A 12,664-nucleotide genomic window follows, 5' to 3' on the forward strand; every position below is an offset into this window, starting at 1 on the left:
TCTAAAAAGCTTAATTTGTGTTCTGCAGAAGAAAGTAAGTCACACATCTGGGATGGAATGAGGGTGAGTGAATGATGACAGCATTTTCATTTTTGGGTGAATTATCACTTTAAACTTGCAAAGACAACTTGAAATGGCATCAGTCTTGCTACTTCAATTTGCAAAATCTAGACCACCAAACTTGGGATCCTTTGGCCAAAGATTATGTAAACAGGAACCACATGCCTTCTTGAAGCTGTTTAAAGGAGCAGATCATTAAGAAAAGCAATAATCTGATAATTTTTTTGAGTTGGCAGGCACTGAGTTGTGTGTCAACAATATAACCCTCAGTGTATAATTCCATTTTCCAAACTCTGTACAAAAATGTCCAAATTTTTTGGGAATGAAACTGTCATATGCTTTGAGAGAAATTCACACTTTTGTCAATTTTTGGACCTGGCTTGGTATTGGGAGGCAGTGGTGCAGTGGTTAAGGCTGACATAAAGGGATGCTGGTCAAGGGATGTGGTGGTTTTGGCTTTAGTAAGAACTGAAGCCCAACTACCTTAGGGCAGCTGCACTCCTGCTCTTACCATAAATATTTCCCAAAAGACACTGAGCAGCATTAATTCCATGCAAAATGTTTAAAACAAATACAAGACACACTTAAGAATGGAAATGGATTATTATAAGAATCACTTATGAATGTCACTTCGAGAATATAATTTTGCAATTCCTTTGCACTTGATATAGTGAATCTGTGGATTCGTGCCAAGCTCAACTGTCAGTTATTTATCCACTGAGAAATTATTCAGATGAATCATGTCATCTAAATATCTTAATAACCTCAGACAGTATCAGTAACAACAATAATAAAAACTTCAAACAGTTCTCAAGTCTTTGTAAGGTTCTCTCTCTCTGTCAGTGTAAACAGGCAGGTGATGCAGGTTAATTTCACGTTTTACTAAAACATTTCACAGTCAGAGAGCGAAAAAGACATCTGTAAATAAATCTAATAAAAAAAACAAACTTCATATAATCCACTACATCCAGACACAATGCACATTGGATGATATTTTACAACAGAATGCCTAATTTACATGCATCACACCGGTTTTATCACTCATTCACTCTCACACAGCTGAACACATTATTCAAACTTTATGGTTTTTTGCATTCTAGTTCTCTATTCTCATTGCCTTCCCATGTGACATTAATGAAGCAAGACAGGTGTCTTTGTTCATATGGACTGCTGTAACAGAGTCTAATGGGTCTGTGGACCAGTTTAAAAACAGTCTGGGTGTATTCTGGCCCAATAGCACTAACAGCCCCAAATGTGTGAAACTCAACAGAATCTAGAGCTGTTGTCACAATGTTCCTGATAAGAGGTTGCCTGTCTGAATGAAGGCAAATTCTGTGAAATATTATCTCAGATTTTTTTAGTAGTCTATTTAATTTAAAAGTAGAGGAACAGCCCTCCCACTCATCATCACAAGGACTTTTAAGGAGGCGTGAGAAAACACAATATTCATCCATTTCCTGTTGATAACAATGTGTTACATCTGATTCAGACAGACTGAAAAGATTAAAGATATAAAGAGAAAGAGACAAAAGTAAAACTAAGCAACACAATCAGATGCTGAGAGCTGAACAGAAACATTAGCATTCTTCTTTCAGCTCAACCCTCCCACACAGAAAAGGTTTTCACTTCAGCAGCTCTTTCGAATGACCCATGTGTTGAATCAATCCAATACATTTTGAAATTATATAATAAATTCCATAAAAATAAAATAAATAAATAAATCTACCTTTTAAGAGCCCATATTTGCCCCCTGGAAATTGCCCCTGCATTTTTTCCCCCAACCATATAAAAATTGGGTTTTCCACCCAATTATGTCAAATACTTGAATTCATTATTTTAAATAAATTGCTAATGCTTTACTTTGTTAACATTAGTTAGTTAACATTAACTAACAATGAACAATACTTTTTGCACATTTATTAATCTTGGTTAATTTCAACATATACATTTTTAAATTGAAAGTTGTATATATTAGCATAAGTTAATGCATGATGATCTCATGAACTAACAATGAACAATTGTATTTTAAAACATTAAGATTAATGAATGCTGTTAAAATATATTGTTCATTGTTAGTTCATGATACCTAATGCATTAACTAATGTTAACAAATGTAAATTTATTGTAAAGTGTTAACAATACATTTTCATTCGGCACAATTATGGCTCAAATCAACATCAAATAAAAGATGTAGATAATGCAAAAGATATCATAATACAAATTACATTTGAAATAACTGGCAGATCCTCATGTTAGATTATACAGCTCTTATACACCCTTGTTATCAAAACAGCACCAATTCTCCTAGTTACACTCGGCAGTTTTTTAAGGTTGTTGGCAGATAGGTTGTTTCAAGCATCTTGGAGAACTTGCCACAGTTCTTCTATCTATTTAGGCTGTCTTAATTGCTTCTGTTTCTTCATGTTATGATGTTGAGATCAAGGCTCTGTGTGTGCCATAACATCTGTTGCTCCCTGTTCTTCTATTCTATTGTATTGTATTCTACTCTACTTGCAAAAGGAATGTTTGGAATCTAAAATTTATATTTCCTATTGACACACTAAGCAGAAGATATAAATAACCATCTTAAGACAAATGTTTTTGTGAAACATCTTATGTGCTAAGTACTGGATATTATTCATATCAGCTAAAAATTCAACAACACTCTCCGCTGAGACAGTGAATACAGCATCTGACACCTAATTCACTATGGTGTCTGAATTTAAGGAACCCTTAGATGCAAACCTAGAATAGAATGAAATTGATCAAATTTCACGTTAAAAATGAAAAACAATAAAGTAAAATACTGCTAATACTAATAATTACAGGGGTATTTTTTGCACACACATTTTAAATATATGGGGCATTTTTTTATCCAGTCCCTGGTTAATTTCTGACCTTGGTCAAGCAGAATACCTCAACTAAAAGTCTTGTGTGCATGAAAACATGATTACACAGGTAAAACTGTACTGGCAGTTGACGATTTAGAGGGCAAGAACACAATTCTACGGATGATTCACTGCAAAAAACTGAACAGGTTTCATGTAAGATCATTTCACACCTCTAAATGAGTAAGGATTCTGCTCATCGTGCAGGATAAAATCAGGTGACACCATTTCCTTGGGAACCTGTGTGTGAGCAGAAACAGTGTAAGGGTGTGTTCTTACTGCTGGGTGGAGTTTCCTTATCAAGACAATAAATTCCATTTATGGCTGCCTTGAACTGCTCATAGGAGTAAGCACATATCTGACTGTGTGTGTGTGTGTGTGTGTGTGTGTGTGTGTGTGTGTAGTTTCCTCATTTCCTGAGAGGAGACCTGTTCCTTACCCATGAGCTTTGATTACACAAATACATTGGTATTGTGAGTTCCATAAAGGCTATGAATTTAATTTGCTCAACATCAGCAGTGAGAAGTTTCATAAATGGCTGCCTTGTGATTCAAAGTGTTCCTACAGTGTTCACTGATCAGGGTATATCTGGAAGTTTACTTCACTTGACACAATTCATACATTTGTATGGTTGTCAAACACAGACCACACTTGAGTCACATAAATTAGGGGTTTTGAGAATGACAACTTCATGTACTTGTTTAAATAAATATAAATTACTATAATATTATAATTTCAAATATTTCTCTCCAACTTGATATTTTTAATTATAAATTTAAAATACAAACTGGCTTGCTTTAAACACCTTTATATTTAGTGAAACCCGACTATTGCAGTGTTTAACAATAAGAAAATAAATGTGATCTGGTAAACTTACAAACATCAGTGTCTTCTTAAAAGGACAGTTCCCCCAAAAGTTAACATTCTTACCCTCATGCCATCCCACATGTGTATGACTTTCTTTCATCTGCTGAACACAAAGATTTTTAGAAGAATTTCTCAGCTCTGTAGGTCCATACAATGCAAGTGAATGGGTGCCAAATTTTTTTAGCTCCAAAATCCACATAAGGGCAACATAAAAGTACTCCAGACGACTCTGGTTGTTAAATCCATATCTTCTGAAGCAATATGATAGGTGTGGGTGAAAATCAGATCAATATTAAGTGCTTTAACTAAATTCTCCTCCCTGCTCAGGTAATCTCCACTTTCACTTTCTCATTCTTCCTGTGTTTTTGGTGATTCACATTCTTCATGTATATCACCCCCTACTGGGCAGGGAGGACATTTATGATAAAAATGATTTAAATATTGATCTGTGTCTCACTATTATATCATGTCTGAACACATGGATTTTTTTACTGGAGTCATTTGGGTTACTTTTATGTGGATTTTAGAGCTTTAAAATTTTGGCACCCATTCACTTGCATTGTGAGGACCTGCAGAGCTGAAATATTCTTCTAAAAATCTTAATTTATGTTCTTCAGAAGAAAGTCATACACAACTGGGATGCCATGAGAGTGAATAAATCATGAGGGAATTTTCATTTTTGGGTGAACTATACCTTTAATGATTGTATAACTAAAGGTCAAGATTAAGGTATTGTGTTCATACACATTTGCCTAGTAACCACTGTTGAGGTGAATTACACTGAATAAAAATGCCAAACCCTCAACTCCTTTTCACAGCATTTAGTTTAATCAAACCAGAGGGCCAAACTTTGGCTGACGACTGATGTGTAAATTTCCCTGTCCACATCCTATGAAGTGAAAAATCAATGTACACTTCCCAATTCTGTTTGCAATGTCCTTTGAACTGACCATCTACACTCCCTAAGGTTTGGAATCTCACTTCAGATGTCTGAAAACACTGTGTAGTTCAATTTACCAGGTGTTATCAATCAGACGATTGAAATACCAGATGAGAACAGTAAAAGATTAAGATCTGATCTACACACTGATATCATTCACGCTTTTATTAAGTGTTCATCAACAGCTAAAGCCTCTCCATTGGACTGATGGAGAGCTTATACTGATGCATCACCATGGTGATTTTCTCACATCGGAATATCTTACTGTAAAATTCTAGAACACTCATCCAAAAATCCCAGTAAGCCACTTCCTGTCTGTTGATGATTATAATGGTGTATGGTGATGAAGAAAAGACATGGTAGTTTCTATGGAAACACTGGAACAGAACTTTAATGCACAACTCAAACAGCTTCTGCTCAATGAGGTTACCATGGAAACTGCCCCCCCCCCAACAAAAGGCATTCTTGTAGAAATACTCTTAAAACCCTTCTTTTCACCACCCCAAAACAAACTAGAACCCCCAACATAAAGGTTACAGGTTCTATGAAACTACAATATTATAAAACAAAAAACACTGCAGTTATTATTTTTCCCATCCCATATTAATATCAATAATAATTTTTTAGTGTTATGACTGTGGTGTGACCCCAAAATGCATGACACTGGAGAAAGAGAATGAGGGATGTTGGTTTAGAACTTAGAAACCAAAAGATGTTGAAAGAATACAAAGATTCACTAGTCAAAATAAGTTTCACTCCGAGCCAGTCAGTTTGTGCTGTGACATCACAATATTTTCGCCTTCTTCTCCAAAGGAGAATCCTCCTCGTCTCCAGAGTCTGAACAAGTTCGTTTCCCAGCAACACTGGCTGACTCCCTTCCAGAGGGCTCCCCCTGGGTCCTAGAGTTCTTACCGAAATCAGTGTCTGTCATAGAGCATTCTGGGTGAATTGAGACTGCACGGCTCTCACTCTCCACATCTGTATGTGGACGTCCGTTAACCCCAGAGCCTGCTGTGGTGTGACTATTGAGTGTTGCAATTACTTCCTCCCCAGCACTGTGTGTCGCACTTAAGTCTTCCCCGCTTGTTCTCCCCCTTTCTAGTTCCCCCGTGAACTCCTCACACCAGCCAACTCGCAATCTTTCTCTCTCAACAGGGGCATCACCACCTGGCTGGGAGGAAATGATGCACCTTCTAAATCTGGACTGTGATTGAGCATGTCTGTCGGATAAGGTTGTGGGACTTGAGATGTGTTCGCTCCTCTTTTCTTTCCCACGATTCCTAAAAGTGCGACCTTCCTCACCCGAGGTCGAAGACGGTGATGACTGATCATTAACGGATATGTTCGGGTAAGTGCAGGAATCTGTTGCGGAATGAAGATTGTGGGTGGAGTCTCTGTCAGAGTGACCCATATGGCGCCTCCATCTGGCAGCATTGCGCTGTCGCATCCTGCTTCTACGCAGCTCCTCATCAATGCCGTCACTGCTGGAGGAGGAGCTAGAAGAAGAGCTTGGGGAGGAGCTAGAACTAGAGACCACACTCCCTGAGGAGGCATGGCTCGAGAGGCTCGAGTTATCACGTGGACTAGGAGATCTGGGACGGGGCATTGGGTCTAGCCAGAACCCACTGGAATCGGTGTCCTCATTCACAAGGTCCAGCAGAAATGCAGATGCACGTGGCTCCGTCCGCCTCCTCTGCGACCCGCCCCTATCCTGATCAGTCCGCACACTCCCCAATGCGTCTGGCCCGGCCAGTGAGGATGAAGCGGAGTGGTCTGAGTCGCTGTGATGAGCAGCGGATGCACTGGCAGGAGACCGTGCTGTGGATTGCGTAGCGCGTCGCGCTCTTGCGTGCAGCTGCAGAATGGCGCCCTCGCTCAAATCGCTGTCTGAATCCGAGCTCCATCCCTCGATCTCACGACGAACCAGCGAGTCAAAGAAAGCCATCATCCGTGGGTCCTCCTGCACCGATTGGCTGACGTAATCATGTGACAGGCCACTTCCGCTGTTGAGGACCAGGCTGATGTATTCCTCATGAGTGTAGAGAGAGCGAGACTTGTCCTCCACTAGACCTTCAAGATCTCCAACACTATCTGGCTGCTGATAGGGACTCCAGACCTATAGAAAGAGACAGAGAGAGTGAGACGTGTCAGAATTACCCCTCATACAGTGGGGTCATTGAAAATCCTGAATACAAAATCGAAATAAACCTGGAAATAAAGTTTGAGGGAAAACAGAAAATTTGTGACACAAATTAAGAAATATTTAAGACTATGCACTGTTAGAAGGTCACTAATCAAATCTAAGCAAATTTGTGACATTGATCATGTTAACTACTGTGTACAAAAGATCAGATTTCTTTGCTTCCATTGAAGCACACTATTGAAGATGCTACCAGTTGGAACATTCTCATATCATGCTGGGATTACATTGATCATCGGGTTTTGCACAAACATGTGGATACCATTCCAGCTTGAGTGCACGCTGTCATTAAAGCCATTCTCAAATTCATGTACATTTTTCAATTCAACCTTCAATCAAATTGTTAGACTGATAACAATGTTTAATGAAAATGATTTATTGGATTAGATAAATGCAAAATAGAAGCATTTACACTATTGGTCTCATACTTTTGGATCCACTGTCTTGTTTAGGGAGCTGCCGGAGTTTATGTCAGTACAAACAGCAGAGAGTAAAAGTATGTCTGTTTGAGTGCTACAAGTTAAACAAGCCATTCTGATCTCTTACAAAATCTCAATATTTTAGCAAGAGAACTGGCACAATGTGCTAGGGTTACTCAACATCTCCTCTCCCTGCCAAACAAGATTTCACAAGAACCACAGCAAAAGATAGCAAAAGACCCACATACACAATTCGTGGACAGAATGATGACATAAAAGCAACACAAACTTGCATTAAACATGCCAGCTGTGACAACCACACATGGGAGGAAAAATTGTCGTTCTGTGCTCATCATGTCATCTGCTCTGATTCCTTTGTTATATTTTTCAGGAAATTGCAGTTGTGAATAGGTATGGGAGTCATTAGAAATATAACGATTCTGGTTTTGATTCAGATTCCTCTTAGTTCTTTAACTATTCCATAAACGATTCTTTCAGTACTCTTAAGTACTGCATTCCCCATTCAATAATTTGTCCTAACAATATACTGAGCAAATGTACTATAAGACAGTACCAATTTTCGGTTTGATTTGAACACAACGCAAGTAATGATTTACAGTTCAGTGAACAACAACTTTGACCTATTCAGTGAGTGATTTGTTAAACCGATTCAAACCAATAACTCACGAGAGGCCTTTTGACTGATTTATTAAATTAAACCGGCTCATAAGAGTGATTCTTTCATGAAGCTGTAACGATCTTCTATGTAATGATATGTCAGGAGCTGGTAAATAACCAGAGCCAAAACAGCGAGACGGATAAAGGGTGAGACAGGTAAAGTCATGCTTAGATTGTGTGCCTTCAGGGATTTAGGAGGGGCTGAATGAGCGACATCAAAAATTAATTTAAGACGAAACGGAGGGGAGACACAAGTTCAGGCATGAGCTCTTTCCAGAATCTTTTTCTCTGAGAGTGTGTGTGTGTGTGTGTGTGTGTGCGTGGCAGGTCTGTATCAGGCTGTACTACAGGAATACCAGAAATCACCCAGAAATTACATTTATTTCATAATACCCTCATGTCATTCCAAACACATATGACTTTCTTCCATGGAACACAAAAGGGGAATGTTCACTCTGCTTTACATACGATGGGCAATTACTGTAATTTGTACATTTTATGTAAATTGTTCCATTTAATTTATTTACTTAATTTACCACATTTATTTTTATTTACATCATGAAAATGAATGGGGACGGACACTGTCAAGCCCAAAAGAATGACCATGAAAGTATAATAAAAGTAGTCCAGTACGACTCATGTACTATATTCCAAGTTTTCTCAGCTATTTGTATAGAAAAAAGCAGCATAAACATTCTAACATCTCTGTTAGTGTTTCTCCGTTGGTAATTCTGATTCAGAACGACATGAGGGCGAGTAATTGATGACATAATTTTCTGAATGTTTGGGTGAACGATCCCTTTAAAGTACCTGCTGAAATGCTTCAATATATTTTAACACTGTCAATTGTAATATTTTTATAATGCCGTTCTTATGAAAACACAGACTAACCTTAATGACCTTCTCCACCCCGGAGGAGCAGATCATGTACGTGTGAGGGTTAAAGCGGACTTGATTCACGATGGATCGATGACCTTTCAGAACCATAAAGGCCCCGTTCACCACTCGACCCGGGCCTCCTGCAGAGACAAAATGTGCCTTGAATAATAATGGATAGCTACTGCTGGCATAACATTTGAACACAAAATATCAATGAGCAAACAATATTAGACATGGTTGTCCTGTGTGTGCATTTAGTTTACCTGCATCAGGATCATTGGGGATTCTCCACATGTAAAGGTTAAAATCATCTGAGCCAGACAGGATGTACTGAAAACACAATATACTCTTGTCATGAGGTTCTAGAGAAATATGTTATCTTCTCTGAGAAGCTTCTAGAATGGCATATCACATGCAACACCCTCTGGCTCAGCGGCACTACACAAACACATCTGCTTATCTACATGACCTTAGACTTCTATTGTTTTTATATAAAGATAATTATAATTACTTTAAACTAACCAAAACCTAACCCTATCATTTGTAGCCTTTTTAGAATTAAAATTATTAATTGTATTTATAAATTGTTTTTCCTCATCAAGGGTATCTCCTGATGTCCCCAGAGGGAGGTTTTGTCAGATTTAGCTTACTTCAGGGACAAACTATATAAGCTGCTCAGCTGATATTTCTATATGGATCGACAGATATCAGACAGCTCCAGAGAGGAAGAATCACAGCTCTGTGGAATGAGGCACAAGACAGTAAAAACGAGAAAGGAGAGACGGCTGGACAAACATACAAACACAGACAAACATGAAACATATCAGCACATGACCACAGTCAGACAGAAAATCCAGCATCTTTTCAACTTTAGATTCAACACTGATAATAAAACATGCTTCTACAAGTCTTAACCCAACATTCCCTGACTCAAAATACCTTTCTCAGAAATATCTACAACTATCTTGTAACACACACACACACACTTCCACCCACAAACAAAAATGCACATAAATATGTACACATATGCACACACACACACAAATTAATTTCTCTGTGCAATCAATGATCAAAGTGTCACACTGTCATATTACTCATACCCAGGACTGCTTAATAATTAAATGAAGAAATGGCTCTTCTCTGGAAGAGCCATTTGTTGACTCCATTCAGGTTAAAAATGTATCTGTAATTTATATACATACTGTACATATACAGTTGAAGTCAGAAGTTTACATACAATTAGGTTGAAGTCATTATAAACAAAGTTTTTAACCACGCCACAGATTTCATATTAGCAAACTATAGTTTTAGCAAGTCATTTAGGACATCTACTTTGTGCATGACACAAGTAATTTTTTTCCAACAATTGTTTACAGACAGATTGCTTCACTTTTAATTGACTATCACAATTCCAGTGGGTCAGAAGTTTACATACACTAAGTTAACTGTGCCTTTTAAGCAGCTTGGAAAATTCCAGAAAATTATGTCAAGATTTTAGACAAATAGCTTCTGATAGGCTAATTGGAGTCAATTGGAGGTGTACCTGTGGATGTATTTTAAGGCCTACTTTCAAACTCAGTGCCTCTTTGCTTAACATCATGGGCAAATCAAAAGAAATCAGCCAAGACCTCAGAAAAAAACGTTGTGGACCTCCACAAGTCTGATTCAACCTTGGGAGCAATTTCCAAATGCCTGAAGGTACCATGTTCATCTGTACAAACAATAGTACGCAAGTATAAACACCATGAGACCATGCAGCCATCATACCGCTCAGGAAGGAGACGCATTCGGTCTCCTAGAGATGAACGTAGTTTGATGCTAAAAGTGCAAATCAATCCCAGAACAACAGCAAAGGACTTTGTGAAGATGCTGGAGGAAACAGGTAGACAAGTATCTATATCCACAGTAAAACGAGTCCTAAATCGACAAAACCTGATAGGCTGCTCAGCAAGGAAGAAGCCACAGAACTGCCATAAAAAAGCCAGACTACAGTTTGCAAATGCACATGGGGACAAAGATCTTACTTTTTGGAGAAATGTCCTCTGGTCTGATGAAACAAAAATTTAACTGTTTGGCAATTATGACAATCATTATGTTTGGAGGAAAAAGGGTGAGGCTTGCAAGCCAAAGAACAACTTCCCAACCGTGAAGCATGGGGGTGGCAACATCATGTTGTGGGGGTGCTTTGCTACAGGAGGGACTGGTACACTTCACAAAATAGATGGCATCATGAGGAAGGAAAATCATGTGGATACATTGAAGCAGCATCTTAAGACATCAGACAGGAAGTTAAAGCTCGGTCACAAATGGGTCTTCAAAATGGACAATGACCCCAATCATATCTCCAAAGTTGTGGCAAAATGGCTTAAGGAAAACAAAGTCAAGGTATTGGAGTGGCCATCACAAAACCCGGACCTCAATCCGATAGAAAATTTGTGGGCAGAACTGAAAAAGCGTGTGCGAGCAAGGAGGTCTACAAACCTGACTCAGTTACACCAGTTCTGTCTGGAGAAATGGGCCAAAATTCCAGCAACTTATTGTGAGAAGCTTGTGGAAGGCTGCCCAAAACATTTGACCCAAGTTAAACAATTTAAAGGCAATGCTACCAAATACTAACAAAGTGTATGTAAACTTCCGAGCCACTGGAAATGTGATAAAAGAAATAAAAGCTGAAATATATAATTCTCTCTACTATTATTCGGATATTTCACATTCTTAAAATAAAGTAGTGATCCTAACTGACCTAAGACAGGGAATGTTTTCTACAATTAAATGTCAGGAATTTTGAAAAATTTAGTTTAAATGTATTTGGCTAAGGTGTATGTAAACTTCTGACTTGTATACACACACACGCACATATATTAGGGCTGTCAATCTATTAAAACTTTTTATCGAATTACATAAATATTGCCAGAGAAAGCCCCTCAAATAACAATAATTCAATACTGATTAAATCATTATAAATAGTTATATTTAAATATTTATTAATAAAATGTATATATTACAAAAAATTATAATTCAGATAATTAAAATCAAGTCATGTCATTTTTTATTTGTATAGCGCTTTTCACAACACACATCGTTTCAAAGCAGCTTTACAGAAAATCATGCATTAACAGAAAATGAAACTGTAATATCTATAAAGTCTTAAGAGTCATCATTGTGGTTTTGAGTGTGACGTGTTGGGCACTCGGGTTCCGTTTTGCCCCAGACTCTGTGTTTTGGGCAATGGGGCGGTCATCGATATAGGGGATAAACATTAAAAAAAATTGGGTCCTGACCAGTGTTATGACAGGTAGGCAGATTGTTTAAGGGGATGGAAGTTGGCTGGAGCGCCCTCTTTTTGGGAGTGATTTGCGGAGATGGGGAGGGTGGCAGCTTTCAAGGAGGTGTCATGTAGAAGGCTGGGGATCTGGGATTCATTTGATGGGAAATGGGGCCGTTATTTGGTGTTTTTGGGGGACTCTCGGGAAGGGGCTGTGGAGAGAGAGGTGTAGTTTTAAATGTGTCTGATTATTATATTTATTTATTTATTTTTTGTGTGTACATATGTGTGACTACAGGGATGTTCTTTGGGGGTTGGGTTGATGATTGGGGAGGCGTAGTAGTGGGAGTTAAATGTTTATTCAGTGTATATATTTTGCTTTTCTTTGTCATCTATATGAAATTAATAAAAAAAAAAAAAAAAGTCATCATTGTGTAGTTTGATTAAATATGATTGTAAATTGTGTAT

At 38.1% G+C, this 12,664-nt stretch overlaps 1 protein-coding gene across 1 annotated transcript in view; it reads right to left on the reverse strand.

Annotated features, from left to right (window-relative positions):
- Window positions 1-4,621: 4,621 nt before the first annotated feature.
- LOC127413891 (DDB1- and CUL4-associated factor 5-like) overlaps window positions 4,622-12,664 on the reverse strand; it is an 18,822-nt gene continuing 10,779 nt past the window's right edge. The window contains exons 6-8 of the mRNA XM_051651452.1: window positions 9,195-9,261; window positions 8,944-9,071; window positions 4,622-6,871 (exon numbers count right to left, since the gene is read on the reverse strand). Of these exons, the coding sequence (XP_051507412.1) occupies window positions 5,540-6,871; window positions 8,944-9,071; window positions 9,195-9,261 (1,527 nt within the window). The 3' untranslated portion in view covers window positions 4,622-5,539. The remainder of the gene's footprint in view (window positions 6,872-8,943; window positions 9,072-9,194; window positions 9,262-12,664) is intronic.

This window comes from Myxocyprinus asiaticus, chromosome 23, assembly GCF_019703515.2.
Source record: "Myxocyprinus asiaticus isolate MX2 ecotype Aquarium Trade chromosome 23, UBuf_Myxa_2, whole genome shotgun sequence".
Taxonomy (NCBI): Eukaryota; Metazoa; Chordata; class Actinopteri; order Cypriniformes; family Catostomidae; genus Myxocyprinus; species Myxocyprinus asiaticus.